At 43.2% G+C, this 22,535-nt stretch overlaps 1 protein-coding gene across 2 annotated transcripts in view; it reads right to left on the bottom strand.

Moving 5' to 3' along the window:
• The window catches only part of lmx1bb (LIM homeobox transcription factor 1, beta b), a 46,899-nt gene extending 24,616 nt beyond the window's left edge, over positions 1 to 22,283 (bottom strand). The window contains exons 1-3 of one of the 2 annotated variants that reach the window (XM_032516691.1): positions 22,025 to 22,283; positions 21,573 to 21,695; positions 20,860 to 21,046 (exon numbers count right to left, since the gene is read on the bottom strand). In XM_032516691.1, the coding sequence (XP_032372582.1) occupies positions 20,860 to 21,046; positions 21,573 to 21,642 (257 nt within the window). In that variant the 5' untranslated portion in view covers positions 21,643 to 21,695; positions 22,025 to 22,283. Of the gene's footprint in view, positions 1 to 20,859; positions 21,047 to 21,572 lie in introns of both variants that reach the window. The other variant, XM_032516690.1, reaches the window with a different exon arrangement.
• Between the last annotated feature and the right edge of the window lie 252 nt (positions 22,284 to 22,535).

Here is a 22,535-nt window from a genome sequence, read left to right on the forward strand (position 1 = left end):
GGGGGGGAAAGGATGTGGAGAGGGTGGTGGTGTTGGTGGGCTTGAATAATTATGAATCAGGGAGCTTAACCTTCTGGGGAGTTAATATGAAGAGCAGTGGGAATAGGGGAGTGGGACTCTTTATTTCCCTGGGGTGCCCCTAATGCCATTGTGAGGGAATGGAGAGATCAGGACACGCAGCAATATCGTGTCTGTTAGCCACCATATGAGGAGCTGACCCCAGAGCCGTGCTTCACAATCACACCTGCCGTCATCAGGGCTAATTTCTTAAACATATCAATAGCGCTCTGCCACACCGGACCATTGATTCAGCCGGCGCACTGAGTGACAACACCCGACCCCCTCTCAACTTTACCCCCACATCCTCTCCGCCAACAGACACATTGAATCACCAGCGATCTATGGGCTGTACATGAGAAGAAAGAAAAGTTGGATGATAATCAAAGCACAAATAAAAAAAACGATTTAATATCTATTGGAACTCTTGCAACAATTCCATGCCAATCTGCAAATACAACAAACCTACCAAAAAAACCTATTTACATCCATGGCGTTTCTTCTGTGCCAGCCCACATGCACAGTTAGCAGTAAGAGACACAAACTGAAGGAGCAAGGAAGACAAAGAGAGGATAGAGACACAGACCGAGGGTTAGATAAATCACAGCATGCAAAGAAATGATACTTTGCAGCCTTTGGCTCTGCAAGAGCCACGATCTGGAATTCTTTTATTTGGAGCGGGGGCCTCTGTCCCAGGCTCTCACCGGGGGAGTCTCCTGTCATGTTTGCAAGCATGGAGGTTGAGAGATTGGTTGGCTGGCTGAGTGGCTGGCTGGCAGAAAGAGGCTGTTGTGTGGCTGTGGCAGCAGTAGCCGCAGCAGCCTATGGCAGCACAGACCTCGACATCTGGATCCAGTTTGCTGGGAGCACTCTCAGACAGGCCTGACTCTGCCAAGGGGAATCTCAACCCTTTGATTCCTACTCCCATGGCCCGCTCTAATTGTCATCCCTCGTTATTTAGTCAAAGGTGGAGGGATGAATCATAAACTATTACACAAAAATGACATTTCCTGCTCGGAGAGAAATCCTCCTCAGCCTCGCTCCCCCTCTCATCTCAGCTGATAAGGACAATGAATTGTATACACGGTTGGAGTGCAAACATCTCTCATCTCTCCTCATGTCATTACGATTTGGCCGAGAGGGTCTGAAACCACAAGTGATGTAAGTGGGGAAGGGGCAAAAGTTGCAACTGATTTGATGACAGTCCTCAATGAGTGCGGGGATCTTTGCTGTCAGGAGAAATCTTTACAAAATTAAAGCTTGTGTTCATACAGGGCATTAACAGTACAGTAGAAATTGCAGGGATTACTGCAAATAAAAGCAATGTGTTTTCTGTTGTAAACTACAGATGGTAACACTGCAGAGAGCTTCATAAAGATATTTTCTGAATGACTTATTAGAAATGGTAATTGTCTGCATTACGGGGATAGTAATTTATAGCTAGTAGGGTAACAATTACGGCAGAGTTTATGAACGGAGCATCCTATAAATAAATTCTATTATCTTATAGAGGTTATCTCAAACTTAACCCATCCACCAATTTCAAATATCAGATCACTATTCCTGATCAAATCTGCCTCAACATATAAAACAGCCTGCTTCTCATCATGTAAATTCCAAGAAGAGATTTGAACATCATTTGGAAAAACACCAAAGTAATTAGTTTATTGAATGAAAAGTAATCATGAAGAGAAAAAATAGTCATACAAGTGTTCTAATTGAATAATCTTAAAGATTTTTAAAAGAGATTTTAAAACACACAAACACACAATGATGTAATTTGCGGTTGCTCTCATCACAGCAACAGACAAGTCAAGCAGATAATCAGGCCAGTAATGACAGGTATGTGTCTGAACACAACACTACCTCTGCCTTTGATATTTTCCCTGTTTGTTTTTGGAAACCCACTGATGTGTGAATATGTCTAGTTCTCGCAGGTGTTTGTGTGTGAGATGTGCCCTGTTCCCAACCCCTGAAGTGGAATGTGTGTTCTGCTTTCTATGACACATGACAGCGTGTGTCTGTCATTCAATCATTCAGCAGTAGCAGCAGCAGAGAAGTGTAGCGATGACAGATCATTCAATCCTTTTAAAGCTAATTTCATTTAAATGTGAAACGTAGAGGAAGTTGTGGGATAAAGTTCTTAAAAAAAAGCTCTCCTCTATCACTGCTTTCTCAACCAAGACCAAATTTCAAATTTTGTACTACTTACTGTCCATTTGCTGGAATGAGAAAGATGTGTATCAGCGCATTCTCTCTCACACTGCTTTGACTCTTCTTTTTTTCTTTTTCTTTTATAGCGGCCATCATTCACTCACCACAGGCTAGATGAGCCATTTTTCCTACTGAATGTTAAGCCTACCATCAGATGAAGTAGTCTCTGATTTCAGTACTAATTGTGCACGTCCACTTAAGAAGCTGACAGCTTGGTGAATGAGGAGGCTTGCAGGCCTCTGCGGCACGACACTCATCCATCACAGCCTAACCGATTGCATCCCTCTGAAGGCTCAACACGCTAACACCATTAGCTCTACTGCTGGGCATCTAACTAGCACATCACTCACACAGCTACATGCTAACAGCATTACAGCTAATGCTTGCCCCTCTAACTAACACATCCGTCATGGGGCTAGAAATCCTACGGCTCTACAAAAACCTCGTGGAGCCACACTTTCTCTCTCCGAGACAATCGCCCACTTTATTTTGCCTCGGTTACTTTGGTTGCGCTGATGCTAATGCGCTCTTTTGTCTCGGAATATGTTGAATGCCAGAGAAAGAAAGTAGTTTTCATTCGGGTTTTATCCTGCCCACAACAGATCGGGGTGTATATGGTTGAATATGCATGCTTCTGTGAAGGGAGACATTCAAATCCGATTATGATTTCATATTTCACAAAGACAGTACACCACTAGGATGATTTTTAATTAGAACCAGAATCAGTAAAAAGAATGAGGCATGGAGACAATAAAATGAGGAATGCATTCATCCATGTGATGATTCTCTAGCTTTATTTAAGATCTGTGCCAATGTGCTAACAGCATTAATGAAGTTATAAAGAATTATGAGGGGAAATCAAATTTGCCTCGCCACTTGAGCGCCACTAAAATGCCAAACAATAAACTACCAGATTGCAAATTAGATCAGTAAAAATATCAAACACATTGCGGTGCAGGAAAATCTATAATTGCATTTAGTGCCTGGCCTCTCCTGGGGGAAGAGACACTAAAGATCATCAGCAGGCTACACGGGAGCCGCTATTGACAGAGCGGTAAAAATCGACAGGCTAACTAAATAAACACTCCAGGCTCCATTAAATATTCAACGGCTGAGATTTGACAGTCTAGCGTGCCTGCCTCTCCCCATTGCCTCCATTGGCTTCTCTCTGCAGCACATCTTCTCCCTGTATCCCTTCCTCTTGCACACACCCCTCCCCTCTTCTCTTCCCCCTCCTCTCCCCTGTGATTCCTGACAGCAATAAATGATGCGGTGCCTGAGGGTGCCGCTCCAGTGGGAGACCTGGAAGGATAGAGCAGCAGAGCAAAAGAAATAAAGGGGAGACAGCCTATGACCAATGGCCATTAACCAAGGACTGAGACAGGGCCCTATGACATCCGCTGACACCCCACCCCCTCAACACACTCTCATTCTCTCAGACAGACTCACACATGCACATGCACTGTTACAAACCTGATACACCACAGCCTCCTTTCTCCATTTTGTTGTTTATGTCGTAATACCACAAAGACAGCTGAGCCAAAAACTCTGTATATACCGAACAGTAGAGAGGTGGTTTCCTCTTCCATTGTGCCAACTTAAATAACAATCAAACTGTTTATCCCGCATGTTTGAAACAAAAGTGGCACCACGAAGGAGGTGAAAAACCCCTCCGTTCACGTGCCATCTAAACTCCCGCAGCCTCCTGACAAGATCATACGCATTCATCTGCTGTGGTGAACTGAGCCGAGGTTATGCAAATGAGAGATGACAGTGTTATTGTGTGAGGAATATCAATGGAGTAATTACTGTTCCATGTCGGGCTATTGGCCCTCCGCTGCCGCGCCCCAGCCAGCTCGCTTCATTTCTCAGCCGCCCTCTCAGGGGAGAGATGAGCGGCGTGCTCTGGAGAGCAGAGCTAATAATGGCAGCCACGGATACAGGTAGAAGCTTAGACGAGCCCCGGGGTCCTGAGCCACAGACTGCTAAACGTTGCAGGGGTCTCAGGAGAGCCCCCCAGCAACGATGAAATGATTAAAAAAAAAAAAGAACACACACACCCAACCTGACTGACAAGCTACGGGGTGTATACACCACCTATCACCTATAACTCTTTGTGTGCTGGGTCAAACCACCAGTGCTCACTTCAATCATAACAGCGGGTGACCTTTTTTGGACATTAGCTGGCTGCCTGACAATGATTCTTCTTAGTAGAGTTATAGAGAAGAAAAAGAAAAAAAGCAATATTGGCACATGGGTGGAAATGTTCCAGGTAGCTAACCAGCAGAAATGTGCTGCGCACACTGACACGCCAATGAATCAAATGGATTGAAAGGATTTGTAAATCAAAAAGCGAATAGAGATAGGTACGTACAAAATGATCCTGTACGTGTTTCACTGACACTGGTTGTAAGATCCTAATGACCTGGTCTGGCTTGTTTTTTAGTTTCTTGGCAGCCATCCAATGAGCAAACTCCTCTGGCATGAAGGTGTCATCAAATGTAATGCTCAAATTTGTTGGGGTGTTAACAAAGCGCTCCCTTCAACATGCTGAAAGCGTCGACTGCCTGTAACATGTCAATTTTATCATCTTTTACATGTGAGGGATTGTCTAATAAATAAAAATGCCAAGAGGCCACAAGTTCACCTGATGGGGAGAAGGCAACAGGGATGAGAAACTTCAAAGAATGACGGCTGGTACAGGCCCCGAAGCTGGAATTAACATACCGAGCAGGAGGAATGTTTCTCCCACACACCTTAGTGAAGCAGCAACCTAATCACTTTTCTTTTTTGAAAAAAAAAAACAAAAACTACAATTTCTTAATTGTGTATTTCTTCATAACTCACATGAAGAAAATAAAGTTTTTAGACATGAGTGCTGGATTTTATTTGCATTCAGTGTAGCCGGAGATACTAAATGTTCACTTTTTTATAAAGTTAACTAATTAGCATTTAGGGACTGTACCAAAATTATTAGGCAGGGGAGGGTAATCTATTTTTTCTTTTCGCTGCAGGGATTGAGGTCTGATTTTTTTTTTGGGAGACCACAATCTTATTGATCTTTTCTTACCCAAGATTGATATTTCTTATTACTTTTCATTAACATATTAGAGCTAAATGATAAGGATATCTTCCATTTTTTATGTATTGCTTTTAGTTATTATTGAGTTGTACCAATACTTTTATATTATTTTGAGATATTGCAGGGATAGTTGCCCTTTCAATTCAACTGGAGGCTCTGTATGAAATAATAATTAAAACGCCTACCATGATTATTTAAAAAGTGAAACGTAAGGTTCATTCCCCTTTCTCACACCAACAATTTTCATACAGTCCCTTAAAGCTTCAGCACTACAATAGACAAAGTATTCATATTTTAACATAAACACCAAGTAAAATCTCATAAACCCTAAAAAATACAACTGTCTGCACCTTCTACTATCTGTGTGGCCTTACAAGACAGGACCCACATGAAAAAGGAGGTTTATGTGCTGCATTTGTACCTTCACACCATTCATTTCCAGGTCAGGTGCACCTCTCGCAGTGTCCACACACCTCATACATCTTTGCAGGCAAGGACCGGCTTATCTCCATACTTATCTCCAAAGCAATAATTCCCACTTAAAGCTGTAGCCTCAAGCAAATGACTGGACATGACGGGCCCGGGTGGTACACCACTCCCACTCCTGCAGGACTCCTACAGGCTACACTGGAAGAAAAAAAAACACGTGTCTGCCCACTTTGGCCAGAAGTGGCCAAACTCCTAAAACCTGATCTGAATGTGAACACACAAGAAAATGAAACAAAAATGAACAATTTATTTAAATTCCCTAACGTAAAAGAAAAAAGAAATGTATTCATTAACTGTGCCCCTCAGTGTAATCAGGTGCTAAATGTCAGTGGGGGTTCATAGGGCATTTGTGAACGTACCCAGTTTAAACAGTCAACTCACTCAACCATTCAATACACAAGGCTCTTGTCTGAAACTAAAATACTTTTCTTTGCAAGACAGATGGGGATGGGGGGGGGGGGGGTTGCTGAGCGTTTTGCCCACAAAAACCCAGAAATTCAATGAAAATGATAAAGGCAAACACGATTTTCATCCAATCGGTGAGAAAATAACACAAGAGCAATATAAGGTGCCCAAAAAAAGATCTACTCTACCGTTTGCGGTGTGAAATCTCAAAGGCTTCCCTTCTTTCCTCGCTGCTATCTTTTTACTTGACTTGCCTGTTTGGGATTTTTTTTTTTTTTTGGAGGGGGGGTTCACAGCAATAAAGAACAGCCCGACAGAAACCCGCTTCTCCCTGACATGGTTTCTAGATGCCATAAATCTAATTGTAATGACTAACTGGCTATTTTGTTTATTATTCCTGTTTTTTTTGCTTAATGCCCTTTCAACAGAGCTTTGATCCTGCTAACCTTATGGATCCTCACCATAAACACTTACCTTCTGAAGACGTTTTTATCACCCCGAGGCTTGATGCCAGGCATCTGCGCGGAAGTGCAGCAACAGATATACTTGCCGTGTTGCCAGCAAGGGCAAAGAGGACAACAGAGTCTCTGAGTGAAAAGTTTTAAAACTCCTCCATCAGTCTCTGGTTATGGCTTTGAACTGTTGTGGGCTGTAGATTTGCATAAAGGGACATCTTGCATGTTTTCTAATTTGCTATTTTAACATGTGCACTATCTTACCATAGTCAATTAAATCACCACAAACCCTCATGTTTAGGATGGCGAATTACAACTCTGATGTCAGCCTAGACCATAAGAACATTACACGTTATCTCATTTCAAGCTCGTACAAATATGACTGCCGTCCCTGTCCAACCAGAAATCTGAGCTATTTTTGGAAAGACAACAATTATTTGAGCTCTTTTTTGGAATTTTTGACCAAAAGAAACACACATTCAAACCCTGCATGTCTAAGCGTGTGCCTACGAACACATAAACCACCCCTGAACACTCAATCGTTGCCAGTGATGTTTCTTTGAGCAAGAGACCACAGGAATTGTTTATCACTGCGGATCAGAGTGACTAATCAGAAGCAGGCTGTTTCTTCTTGAACCTGTGCGAGGTCGAGATGTTTCCTTATCCCACACTGAGAGACGTACGTGCCATGGCATGACCTACCCTTCTCTTCCTCTTCCTCCTCCTCCTGAGTCATTTGCCAATCCTGGTCCCAGCTCCACATCCAAAAGGACACTCTGTGATGTTCTGCTATCCCAGAGAGACTACAAAGACCCATGCTGTGGGGTAGAGGAGCGCGGGGGAACTGTGCCTTACTCAAGACAAATGTTCCCTTTCGTTCTGGTTTATTTATCCCACCCTTAATCTTAATAATTAGCAGATAATGCATATTCTTTCCACTCTTCTCTCTCAGCTGTGAGTTCATACTTAAGTATATCAAGACCCAAACAAATAATTACGGTAAATAAAAAAAATAAATAAAAGAAAAAGAGAGAAGGGAATAAAATGTGATTGCTAGGCAAAGTAAGAGTTTCCATTAGCATTTGCCAAAGTACCATTAAATGTTATGGGCACATCCAGACCCACAGAGCATGTTGGTCAGCACAGTGGGAGTATGACATCTTACACTGTGCAGGGCCTCAATCTGGACCCTGCAGACAGCTTCAAAAGAACTTAACCGTCAGGAAAAACCGTCTGTATGCTTTAACTACACGCCAAAAGCGCCGCTCACAACCAGATAAATGTTGAACTGACTTACCCTTGAGAAGAACTGTAACGTTTGATGTATTATAGTTAGTTATGCAACATTTCTTTGATATAAACAACAACAAGATGATCATAGTATCCATGGCGGGCCAAATGCTGTTAGCAGAGAGAAACAGGCTGACTTCTACAGAAATAACGATGCACTGCCGAGGCACTGTGATACAAGTGATGGACCCTCTGTTGCCCATGAGGGATGTTTCAAAGCCTCTCGAACGCTTGTCAGTGCAGTTTATTACTTCCTTGAAATATCTGTGAAAGAGGAACCATTGAGCAAAAGAAAACTGTTTAAGAGCTGGGGGGTGTAAATCTCTTTTAATGCTGCTGATCTGTGTGTTAGTGCTGCTTCCAGAAACCGCTCGCTGTTTCTCCGTCCCTACGGTTCCCTCATTACGCATCGTCTTGAAGAAATGGCTACCTTTTCACTTCGCCTTCTTGAATATTGCAAAATAAAAGCGGTTTTCTAAGTTATAACTGCAGAGACTGTGTCTGCCAAGAGTCTGTCGCTTACACTTAGCCCTCCCCCCCCCTTCTTTATTTCTGCGGCTGTTGGTTAGGAGAAGCCATGTCACAAAGCCAAAGTTGTGACATACAGAGGCATGCTGTTGTAGTGTAAACTTAATATGGATATTTGCGACACCACAAGAACATCTTACAGTGTACTCTGATGGCTACTGGATGACTGACGTTGCTAGTCAACATTGATCAAGGAATCCTCATTTTAATGAAGAAACAGTGGGTTTTTTTTCTGTGTATTTTCTTCCAGTGAGGATAGATTTTGACAAGGATCCTGAAGCTCTCCATTTCTCCCCCAGGTTAGGTTAGTTCCTGGTGGGATGTTTTTGTGCGGAGAGGCCACTTTTCTTTCTTATCTTCCTGTCATCTCAGTGGGACGGCAGGGCACGACTCCTTCTCTGGCTCCAGAACCACAGGCTTCCTCTGGACACTAAACCGCCGCTCCACACTAGATGTACTCTTTGAGAGGGTGGTTGTTTAGGGTGTGTCCGAGCTCATTAGGGCCAGAATGTGTGAAAAAAACAGAGCTGGGTGAAACACATTTTGCAAAATAAGTTTTTATGGGTGGTTTTGCTTGTCTTAAGCGCCAGCAGCACGACGTTTACCACATGAGGCAGAGCAGGCAGACAGAGCATTTTGACAATCACAAGGAACTATGTAAAGTTTACTTATCTTACTTATCTTACTGATTTTTTCTTATTTGGTAAACCACATTCCAATTTTAGTTGGAGATGGATACGATAAATGACAGTTCACAAAATGTGTACAACCATTATTTTTGGGAGAAAGTTGGTGCTTGGTTGCTCATATTTCTACCCCCTAAGTCAGTGATTCCCAAACTCACACAGTTCTGTCAAAATGAACCCAATTAACCCCTCATTGGCATCAGCCATCCTGCTCTAAAAGTGTTCATTTGAATTAATTTTAAACATGATGTTATTCAACTATCAATGATATAAAAGCGAATATAATAGCGGTTGTTACAATATTTTATTCAAACAGTTTAATTGGAAATGATTACGTTGGTTTGGTTAAGTTTGCATCAGTACAAATATGTAGAATGGCCATGGATTTATCAATACACAGTTAGGCTACTAATATTTCAGACGCATGATCAGGGGCCATAGATTCTAATATGCACAAACTTCAGTCAGATAGAGGGGCAATATGTCAGGCCAACATATTCAACTAAACAACCCCTCTGCCCTGTACTCTCTTTGCTACTCGGGGATGGAGAGGAAAAATGGCAGGTTAACCCCCAAATCCCCCTCCAATCCCTTAAATAGCTAAAAGAAAATTGGGCCTACTATTTCACATGTTCATCCATTACTATAAGCTATTTTTTTTTATTAATAATTTCTATTTTCTCAAATTACTTTCTATTCCATAATCTTTTCACCCCTTTCTACCCCCTGAAGTTACCCCTGGTTACTAGTAGCCTACCCCTTGGTTGGTAATCATTGATCTGAAGCACCAGGGCATGACCCGTGACACTGTTTACTGCCAGTAATGATGACACTTTTGTTGCCCTCACCACATGATAACAACTAAATGCATGCAACAAGAAGAATACGTTTAACAGTCAGTTACACTATGTGAAAAGGAGAACAGAAGACAGAAAGCTTTATTCGTTCCTATGTATGAGATATGGTGAGGCTAAAACCTATAATAAAATCATGAATGGCAGCATATGTAGAAAGTCCCTCACATAGACATACTTGTGGGAAATAGGAAAAACATACACTGCGTACTGAGGTACTGAACCTACATGCCGCTTGGAGAATGCTAATAAGGATTATGGTCAATGTACTTATCATATTCGTTGCAAAGGCCAGGCATGTTTTGCCACTGTCTTTGAAGCGGCCGAGGCTTCTGCCAAGCAACACCGACTTTCATGTTTATGTTGTGAAAAAACTGTTTCTCTGTGTCACATTTAACAAAAAAAGTGCAGCTTAAATAAGTTGGAACCCTCAAGAGGATACAACAGATAGAAATACCTTCTCTGTCAGACAAAACAAGGCTGTAAGTGCTGTAATAATTTTTCGAACATGTAAGCCATAAAGAGATGCTGATGGCAGAGAGCGCAATGTGACCTTGCCGACCTAGCGCCTGCTGCCTGGCCTCTGGTTAGTGTTAGCAGCATCCAGCTGAAAGCTACTACAGTCCTTCGTGTGTACTGTATATGTGATGTTTCCAAGGAGAGATGGACCAATTAATCTGATTGTAGTCGCAAATCCTCCGACATGTGTAGGCCTGTCTGCGACCATGTGCAGTACAGATGTATGTCCACGTGTGTGTAAGTATGTACCTATGTGTGTATCAGATAATGTGATCCACAGACAGAGTGAAGGTTTGGCTCCATGTATATTATGCATAAAAATCAGTATCTTGGCAGAAAATATCTAACCCACAAGATTTCTGAAACATCTTGAGTTACATTTTGCAAACATTTACCAATCCGTTAATGGGAATTAGTCTTTCCAGAAACAAATGATTGCAAGGGAGCTGTGACTGTATGCAATTACAGTAGTGCTTGTTCATCGGAAGTCAGAAAGCGACAGTTAAACGTACACGAAATATAAATACTGGGTGAAATAGTAAACCATCTGCCAAAGCTTTCGCGGTCTGTTTAAAAACACAACACCCGAGCACTTAAGGGTTTTAAACAGCCCCTTTTCATTGGCATGGCTATGAATATGCCTATTCTGAAAGGCAATTCTTTCATTTTCAAGCCAGAGATGGGAGTCAGTCACAGCTTGACGTATGTTTGTGCCACTGACTGCAGCCTGCACTGAGGAGTGGGAGGAAGTGGAACAGGGAGCTGACAGACAGGGCCTGATACTGCACTTCCACCACAGGCCAATCCCCAGCTAACCCCTGTGCTGACAGCCAGGATGTAGCACTCATCCACAGGCCACAGCCCAGGCTCTGGGGCCCAGGAAAAGGAGAGCATGGAGAGCAGGGAGAAGGCCGGTCTGCTGATGATAGAAAGGAGAAAGGAGAAAGGGGGAGGGGGGTCTGGTGGTTTGGGTGGCACGCACCTCTTTTTGCCTCCAAAGCAGCATGACCAACGGGAGAATCCACAGACTGTGTCGCCTGCCAACAGCATGTCCAATGCTTGGCCGAGTGACAGACCCACTACACACGGGCACGCTACACACACATATGGCTGCACACATGCAAGCACATTCACACAGGAATGCAAAAAACACAATCAAATGCAAAGTGAAGCTGGAACCCATAAGATACCATTTGATAAACATGCTGTATTGAGAAACTGCAAAAAACACTGACTTAAAGACCCATTCACACCACAAACACTCAAAGTGGCATTTTTCCTAAAACCAGATTTTCACAGATTAAAGTTTAAAAGTGAGACAATCCAGCATAGACATAACAGACGACATTGCATTTCACTGACAGAGAGCTATTAGTGACAGCGCAAGTCATGTGAAACCTTCATCTAGAGAATTGAACAGGCAGAAGTAACATTTTGTGTTTAGTTTAACCTACCAAGCTAGAAATAATTGATAACATGACCTCATCAAAACTTCAGTTCTCTGATTTTTGTTGCGAGACAGAGTCTCAAAAGAACCGAAGACTGCGGGTCAATAAATAATCTAGTCCCATTTGGTGCTGTGCAGAAGCACAGTGGAGTGATGAAGGTTGAGAGGCCACCGGTGACCCCGGCTGCACACTGCGAGAGGGCTCCGCTCAGAGCTGTCTCTCCAGCTGGGATCACAACACAATGTTGGAGCTCTGGTTTCAGAGCACAACTCCGGCCTAGGGCTGGCACTCCCCTGTGAGGCTGGGCCTGCAGGGCCAACGTTGAGGCAGACAGACACCCCAGGGGTCAGCCAACCCACCCACTCTCAGGAGGAGGCAGCGACAAGCATAGAAGCCAAAGACTGATTGGAGCTGCCTCAGACCAAAGCTTTGCATTTTTCGACTGCTGAGTTTGGGTTTGCATCAAGCCTCAGCAGCTATTTCTGTTCAATGGGGTTTCTAGTGAACTGACCCCAGAGGCAAATTCTGTGTATAAATAATGTACTATGAGGCCATGAGGTTGAATCACACAATACTATCGGCTAGAGGAGAACATTTAGATGAATGGAGCAAACAACTCAGCTTTCACCTGCAGCAACACATTTTTCTAATCAAGGCAACCGAACAGAAATCTCCATCTTGAGAGCTCTATGAAATCACATATGCACACAAACCACATTGAAAAATCTTTATGTTTTATCCTACTTATCAATCCCTTTCATAGACACCAGATCATACTGCAGCGTTCACGAGTCATGGAATTTCCCAAGAAGACGTATTGTAGCAGCTTTCTGGGAAACATTAATATCCAACCGACAGAGGAAAGGTAAAGGGAGAGGAGAAGAGATCGGGGGTGTACAGCAGGGGGGTGAGGTGCAGACGATCAGTATCAGAGCATGGTACTTGATGATAAAATACTTTTTCTATTGCATTGCTTTCCAGACCCTCCTGTTGCAGTTTCCTGTACTGTTTGCCACCGTTTTATACAGAACGTGACGTCTGTGTTAGGACAACTGTCCTATGGGGCACTGGTGGTGGGTGTCTGGACAAGAGTCCAAGATGGGCAGTTATCTTCTCTGCACACACACACACTCCCCTGTCATCATGGCTGCACTGCAGATTCTCCACATCTGCCTTGCCTTACACTGCTTATAGCCTTGCACTTACCAAGCCCCCATCATCTCTGCCTCCCTCCCATGTCTCCACTCCCCCATCAGGATCATCCAAATATTTCCCCTCACTGCTTTTTGAAGCTTCCATGGGTCACGGGCCCTCATGCACAAATCATGCTGGTTTGCCGTGGGGGGGCTGGTCAGAGAGGAGGAGAGTGAGTCTGACGCATAGTAACCCAATCTGCAATGTTTTCAGATGGGGTTATTTTTCTTGCCAAGACAGCCATCACCAATGAGCGGCCGGTTCTAAACTGCGAGTTTAGGGAGCGCTCGCTGTAGATGCTGGTCCTGGCAGCTGATTTCAACCAAATTCCCCAGCCACGCCAACGGGAAGAGACGGAGAGTAAATTCAGAGAGCCTGACAGCCTGCAACGGTTTAACACGGGGGTTAGCCCCAAATACATAGCTCTTGGTTTATGTTGATGGATGGATAACCAAATCCATCTCATTGTTTGCAATAAAACATAGATGTTAGTTTTCACAATGTGACACCACAGTTTGCATTGATGCTGAATTAGGATGAAGAGTTTTTGGAACTTGAATATTTCAGATGCTAGGGGAGGGAAATAACAAACTCAAATACACAAGGATAATAAAAGACTCAAGTCAGCTCTACAGTCTGTGGGCACAGGAGGTTCAATAACTAATGCAGAATGTTCATAAGCCCTAAAACCAGACCAGTAAACAGGACAGACAGAGCAGGATGAGCCAGTGTGGACCCCCTTCCCACCTGCAGAGCATACCAGCCCAGGGTGAGAGGAGATGCTGGGCAGGAATCTGCAAGTGCTGGTTAAAGTAATCACATTGGTTTCACTGCATCTGATCTGCAGTCTAACAGACTTCCAAACAGTTGAATGAGTAAATAAAGTGCCCCAGGGGACTCCCGCTGGAGATGGATTACCACAAGGGTGCACACACAAAAGGAGCTGAAACCCCACAACCCGATGTGAGCCTCAGACAAAAGCCAAGCGTTGGACCTCGACCAGGGAACCGGCAAACTTTATTAATCTCATCCTAGACTGAACCCTCCTGCTATTGCAATCCATGCACTTCCAGACAGTCATGCTCTGCTGTGAACAGGTACACACTCTAAAATGACCGTGCATGTGTGTGTGTGCATCTGTGATCGGTCGCACAAGTGGGTGAACATATGTATTTGTACACGAGACGGTGATTGTGTGCATTTGCTTGAGCAAACATTTTAGCATACTGTAGATGCACAAATGTGTGCCTGTGTGCGCATGAGTGTGTATGCGTCCGCTCGAGTGATTAGACCTCATAGAATGAGTCTCATGCTCACTTGGCTGTGGAGGCCGGGTCTGGAGGGGACTAAGGGCCGTGGCATTCTGCAGCTCTGTCCCACCCCGGCTCCATTCTTCCCTCTTTCTGGGCCTGACACAAATAAAAGGATTAGGAGCCCCCGTTTCCGTCAGACCCTCCATTCAAGACAAAGCTCCGACCAGCTTAGTGTCACACTTAATGATAAAAGTGCAAATCTCTGTCAGTCACTTTGGGCAGGAATACCGGTATTTGGGGGGCTAATCTCATTTGATGAAGATTAAAAGGGGGGGAGGGGGGGTACAAAAAATGTGTTTTGCTGTATCTGTACAAAAATCTAGACTGCTGAAATTCAGACATGCAGCAACTGCAACTAAGATGAGTGACTATGAGGACGTGCAAAGAGCTTAGATTGGAGACAAAGAAAGAAAGAAGCAAAGAGAGGAAGCAAGTGTACACACACACACACGTGTGCGCCCACACCCTCACAAAAACCTGGGGTGTATGTAGACAAACACACTGCTCTGCCCATTCCCATGTAGAGCTAGAATGTGTGACGTGAGTGTGAGAGTAAGCCCTGGGCACACAACAGTCTGAATGCAGCACTTGCCACTATGATGCCAGTCCTCTCTAGTGTATCTGTGAAAAGCCTACGTGTTGGAAAAACATTCCAGAGTGGGATCACATATACACAGTTGGGGCCAACAGCGATACTGCGAGCCAGCAGCAGAGGCCATGTCTCAATTTCTCATGCCCGTTCGACCAGGCTGCCTGGAGAAACAAGTATGGGCTTTTTCCAAACTATAGATGCAGAAGGAAACAAACAGATAAGACACGTGATTAAAAAAAATAATCCGAATAATTCTGTAAATGTTACACTTTCATCTGACACACCATAAATTATATATGAAATGAATAATTTCAGCAAAAATTCAGCCAGTAAAAAAAGTTAATTCTTCTCATTTAAACATGTAATCTGACAATTTGAAATTGAAAACATTTGCTGAGTGTGTATATTTCTCGCCTGGCTACTTTAACAAACCTATTACAGTGTTTCACAGATTTAGCCAAAATCTAATTTGTAAATTGCATTTAATGGTTTTGTGGTTGCCTTCCTTTTTTTTTGTTATGAAGAGTTGTCATGCTGTAAAAATAAACCTGGAGGCCCATGGACTTGGAACCGGTAATAAAAATCACTACATTGCCGAGCCGAGGGCTTTCGCTGCACCGTCACTGATTAGCATTCCCGATTGACTGACATGTCCCACTGGCTGCCTAACAGCCGGCTTTAGGAGATGAGGTTAAATTGTGGCTACCAACAAATTGTATGCTTGAGTTCCTCTGCCATCATCCAATGTAATGTGAGCACACCAGGCAGATCCCTCTGCAGAGCCTTCTCCTCCCCTGCACTACAGCTCCCCCACATAAAGCCACAGAGACCTCTGTCGTCATCCCTCGCCACCAGTCTGGCCTCTACAGTGGTGATGGCCATTACCGTGGCTGAGCCTCTGTGGCTTCCCAGAGCATCCTGCAAAGTGCTTTGTTTTCCAACTGCTGCTACATACACATACATACTAGTATACTAATAACCCCCCCCCCCCCCCCCCCCCCCCCCCCCCCCCCCCCCACATACACACACACACACAGATACACACACAGATACACACTTTGCTCCCGATCATTTCTACAAAAATACATGGCAGCTTTTACAATACAAACCTCCGTAAAGTCACCTGATTTTAGAACATAATACTTAAGATTTACTGACAACATCACTAAAACATCAAGTGAATATAAACAGAAGGCTATTGAAGCTTTTAAAGACGTAGCTGGTGTAAAATATATAACAGCGCAATTCATATATACAAAAGTTGGTGTAAAACGATACGTTTAAATCAAATATTTATCACTCAAAGGGCTATTTGTGGGAACCGGAAAGGACAACAACAACAAAAACCTAGCTGCAGCTAGTGATGCAAATAAATACTCCTCCAACAGGTCCTTTAATGGGTCTACATATGCTGGGGGGGGGGGAGACAGTTAGCAAACCGTGAGATGACAGATGATGCATCCTAGTATGCTGCTGGGACAGGCTGAGCCATGTTGACATAAAACCCAATACTTCCGTACAGAGGAACGGGGCCAGCTTCATACTAGCTCCTTGCCGAGCACTAAAAAATCCCAGCAAGCTGAAGAAATATTATCCGACTTAGTGTTTCTAACATTAGATTTGTCTCTCTGTATAGGTCCTTTTTATTTACCCAAGAGCAGTGGCTAAAGACACGTTTTTATCCTTTTTAAAGAGAATTTAAAAAAAAAAAGGAAGGAAAGTATAGCTGAAAGTTAGAAAGGCTTGCACAAAGGAACATACACCCACATATCTGAGCTGCTTCTTGAATACTGCCCACCTGGGTTGGCAACTCAAAGTACATCCTAGTTTTTTTTTGTTTGTTTTGTTTTTGGTGTGCGTATTAGCATTCAATAAGTGCCTCGCCACACGGGAGTGTCCTAGAGTGAGTAAAACACACACTTGGTGAGCTAACACAGAAAGCCAGCCGTCAGCATCTGTCCGGAACACATTGCTGGAGAGTCCCAAGCACAGCTAATTAAAAAACAACAATTTCACAGGAGGGCACTCCAAACAATTCTAAAAAGCACCTCTCAGCACACCGGGGGATCGTCCAGAATGCACGGGAGGTGAGACAGGTTCTGGGAGCTCTGCGTTTTATGGCTTCATCGCTGCTGTGTTTTTCTACTACTCATAGTACCGTGACCTGAATTCAATTTTGCTTACAACGCGAGAATTTAAAAATTGGGGAGAAAAATCTGCATGCTCATGTATTTGGATAAGTTGCAAATGAAACATTCCTAAAATAACATTTTGCTCACCAGTCCAACTTTATAGAGCATGGAGAAAGAAAAAAAAAAATTCACTGTGGAATGTGAGGTTTTTATGCATCAGCATAGTAGGCAGCATGGTGTATAATATAGTGAGTTGTGTTGTGTTTTTGTAGATGAAGCCTATGGCAGTTTCTAACAAGGTAGTCCATTACAGGGGTGTTGTCCAACACTTTGGTCAAGTGATAGGCCTCATTACATAGCTCCTATTCAAAGCATCTGCTTGGTTAAAGGAAAGGTCTCCCTGGGGGGAAAATGAGATCTCTCTCTTCCTAATGATGTATAATTGACCTCCAAACACCAGGGCACAACAAACTCTCTCGGGGTGGTGTAATTCCACTCTACCTTTTACATACCGCCCGTCTCGTTCAAGCTTGTTCCTCCTCTACGGCTATGGCTCCCTCCCAACTGACAGCTCTGCCTATTTGCCTTCGATTCTAACTTGTTCTAAAATATTCTCGCAAACGTCACAGCTAGGCCAGACTGTATTTCTCCTCTTCTTAACAATATAACTTTTCCCCCCCAGGAAAATATGCCTGATATCGGTACATTTAAGATTTTTTTTTTTAGACCCTGAATCTTAGACCAAAAAATTAAAAAAAAAAAATCCCTCATTTACACATTTCATATCCAGACAGGGACGATACACATGGGTCAGCTGCACGGCACAAAAAGAGGACAACATAATCCAATCTTGTTACTATATAATTGCACTATATGGAGCAAGATGTGTTGAACTGTGTTGGTGGGAGTTTTAATAACACGGTACACAATTGTTTTCCCCCGTCTACACTTAAACCTGTTCCAAAGGTGCAAAAAAGACTGCTTGCCAATTCCTTGATTTATTATAGCTAGTGAGAGCTGATTACGGGGCATGAATCAGTTGCTGTAGGAATGTAATTAGGCACGAAGACCTCTGTAAGGTTAGGAGCTCTCTTCATGGCCCAAAGCAGTTTGTGGGCTGACAAATGCATCTTAAATGGGTGTCATAAAAGTCAAAAAGGTGCCAATTACATCTTTAAGTATCCCATCAATGCGAGTGGAATAAACAGAAAAAGGGATACTTCTTTCTGTGTATATGGAAGGTCCCTCCAGCTAACCTTTAACCTGAAAAAATAAATGGGGTGAAGGAGGGTGAAGAATTAAAAAGATGTAATGAATACCAGTGTGTGAAAGTGGTACGTCACCCAGCAGGTTTTTTGGCTGGGGTGATCCGACTTGCCACACAAGCTCTCAACGTGTAGCAGAGAAAAAGGGGAAACGGTCAGTTTTATACCAAATATGGCACTTCAAAAGCATGAAAGACACTAAATGCCAGGAAAAAGGAATATTAGGATAGAAAATAAATCTGTTTATGTCTGTCTTCTTCTCCTTACACACACACTCACACAAACACACATACATCCACACACAGACACACACACACACACACACCAAACAAATAAAAAAAGCACAAAAGGCCGGCGCTATAACAGGCATGAGAAAGAGATCCTTCTCTCTGCCGGACTGCCTCAGCTTCCAGCCACCACTGAGCCGTGACGCCGTGGCTCTGGTATCCCATAGTGACTGCTATGAATTTTCCATTGTTATACGCCGACTACACTCCTGTCACAGAGCTGGATGAATGGCACGCATGGCAATAGATGTAACTCTTTGTTGCTTGCAAGGTATCTAGCAGAGAGCCATAATGTCCCGGTAATCGAAGTAGAATTGTTAAAAAGACCGGACACAAAAAGCTGAAAATGTAGTGACAAGCATGAAAAGCACTCATGCGATGAGAAACACAGGGCACCCCAAGGTCCTCGCAGGCCAAAACAGCAACTTTCAGCAATGTTTTTGTTACTATAGCCTCAATATTTACCTCACTATACCTTCCATCTCTACTGCTTTCATGCCATCATTTACTAATTAAATTTACTAATTTGCCTTACTCCATGGATAATGGCTGCCATGCCACTTCTTGTCATAGGCCTTATATAGAATGTAACACTTTATTGTAATTCACTTTGAAAGAAAAAGCACAATTTCCACATCTTTCTCATGTATCTATAATTTATTGAATTGTTTATTTTAGTGACTAAAAAAATAATAATACTGTTGGTTTATTTATTGTGTTAAATTTGAGGAAATAAATGATCAAAATGAACAATCTGCATTTAATCACATTAGTCTGCCATTTTAATGCAAAATAAGTGCAATTTTTTGTTATGTTTTAAAATTGTGAAATGTGCAATTTGAAACTAAAATATTATTATTTCCATTAAAATTGTGTGCGAGTGTGTGTGACACTGTCTACGTGGGTCACGCGTGCGCATACGCCTAAAGTTGTAGGCCTAATTATTTTTTCTCACTAAATCCCCGTTTTTAGCTTGTTCAGTTTGCAGGTACCTTTAACTCAATGTGGAGTAAAAGGCGCATATGGTTTTTCATTACAGCGTTACATTGTTGCCATGGCTCATATGCCGCACGCAAAATCACGTCATATCCGATTAAAAAAAATAGCCCGAAATAAAATTTTAAAATAGCATAATTTAAAATAAAAATAAAAACTGTAATGGTATAATAAATAAAGCACCATTTTAAAATCGAATACATGAAGCAAAATCGAGGCATCAGATTTTCAAAGTAGGAAATTAATTTGGGCTGATTGGAAAATAAATATGAACGGCGCTGTGGTATCAGACTCAGTAAAAAAAAAAGCAAACAGAAATTATGTTTTTTCCATATTTTGAATGAATGCAAAGAGGCTGATGGTGATGGGGAAAGGCCACACGATGAAACCAGGAAATACCTGATAGAAAGGGGACTCAAACAAACCGAGACTGAACGCCTGCACATTCTCGGGCCTGAGTGAGATCACATTTTTTTTTTTGTGTCAGAAATGCGCTCGTTCCGTAGACACAAGTGTGGAAATACCGTGGGCCACTGCGACAATAAGAAGGCCAAGCATATGCCTATAATACATGAGCGCTAATGCCAGTGTGAGCTCTCAGCGGCAGACATTTCCACATATATCTCACACTCATTATTCAGAGTATTAGATAAAGTGGGAAAAAAAACAACTCAGATTTAATTCCACTTGTAACTGGTGATTTTATAATTTGGCAGGAAACACGTCATGTTTTAACTCCGGCGGAACAAGCATTGGCAACAGGTTGGAAATGTATATACCTCCATTTACAAATTATATATATATATATATATATATATATATATATATATATATATATATATTATATATATATTGTCCAAATTACACACACACACACACACACACCCACACACACACACACACAACACCGGGGCCTCCAGGCCAGCCAAAGACATCCCAATGCCTTTTATGATTTTTAAATCATTGCACACCAACGAAAGTATTCTGAAGAAATGCAGTCAGGTTGAGAGAGAAAGAGCAGAGAGTCTCCCCTTGCGAGTAGTGTGTGCTTACTGTTGGTAGTCGTGTTTGCAGTAAAGTTTCCTTTCTCTGAAGTAACAGCTGGTGGTGAGGGGCTGTTGACACACGGTGCACTGCAAACACTCCTCGTGCCATGACGAGTCGTTGACTCTCATCAGGAAGCGGTCGGAGATGGGACGCTGGCATCCTTCACACACGGAGGGATGGTGACAGTCAGTCCCTGCATGGACCAAACGGCAGGAGTTGCATGGGAAGGGGGGGGCGTCAGAAAAGAGAGAGACAAGGCCTGAGTAAAGGACTGTAATGTCAGATTAGAATCCATAAACCGTTTAAAAAAGGCCCGCCCACTGGAGAATCAATTGAGGTGAATCGTGTTTAATCAAATAAATAAAAAAGCAGGTTTTAATGAATGATTTTTATATTTTCTCTCCAATAAAGACTGCAGATTAGATCACTCCTCCAGCCTTGGGATGTCTGGGTCGCTTATGACGTCTTTCCTTCACAATAACATGACAATAACACTACATTTTTTGTTCTTCCTTTTTATCTGTAGTTTTATCTCCTTTGCATACGCGAATTTGATCTGTTCATGGACGTTATGGTGTCAGGAAACCAAATCGGGCACGCACAGTAATGCTATCCAGACAGGAATAACAGTCCTGTGTTTGACCTTGCGCTCGCAGTTCACATTGGTTTGCTGAGGTTTTATTCAGGGGAAGAAGATTACGAAGAAATTTGGGACTCACCGAGCATGACTCCGAGCGTGGCTTGTCCCGATCGCAGGGGATGATCTTCCATTTTTATGCCGTCCAGCATGATGCACGTCTCGGACTGTTCTCCCGCGGAGAGGCGCTCCAGTGACACCAGACCTGTTGCAATATCCATAAGAATACGGTCAGACTGGATTGAAGAGAATCCCGGGCGGGCACACACAGCTGTCTGGAGGCAAAGCGAGGAAGCGAAGTCTGGAAACCTGTTGAAAGCGCCCGAGTTCCGTGTGACACAGCCTGCAGCTCGGAGGAGCAAAACTAGAAAATGAGCCTAACTATGAAATGCCAAAAAAACTCGACTCTGTTGCTCGCAATAGTTAAAAGGTAACGGCAGTGTGAGCCGGCTACACCAATCCCAAATGTGTCAGGAGAAGCGTGGAGAGACAGAAATGACACATTAAAGGTGGAAAAACTCTCTCAACAGTCACCTGTTATATGATTAGAGGACTGGGGGGGAAGCGTTATCCTCTCGTCCTCGAGCCGACGGGAGAGAGCTGCCTGCCGGGGATTTGTTCACGGGACAACAGTTTTGTTAAAGGTGAGAAAAAGTAAAAAGCAACACAACTTGACAACAAATCCAAAAAAAAAGCAAGTGTGTGTGTTTGTGTAGATGTCCCAGTGGCAGTAACTCTTTGGAAAGCAACAGAGACGGTTGGTTGGTTGTGTGCCTGTCGCTGCAAAAGTCTGAGATCGAGATTGAAGCGAGTGGATCCTCCCACTCCTGCATGCATGGCTACACTTTTTTTCACCCCCCCCCCCCTTCACTGCCTTGGGATCTATTGGAGAAGAGTACAGTCGGCTGCACACAGTCCAATACCAACAACAACCACCACAACACACCACACACCACACACCACACACACACACACACACAACCCACACACACACACACACCACCACACACACGGATTGATTCAAGCGTAAAGAAGAGCAGAAATA

This window comes from Etheostoma spectabile, chromosome 5 (genome assembly GCF_008692095.1).
Source record: "Etheostoma spectabile isolate EspeVRDwgs_2016 chromosome 5, UIUC_Espe_1.0, whole genome shotgun sequence".
In the NCBI taxonomy this organism is placed as follows: domain Eukaryota; kingdom Metazoa; phylum Chordata; class Actinopteri; order Perciformes; family Percidae; genus Etheostoma; species Etheostoma spectabile.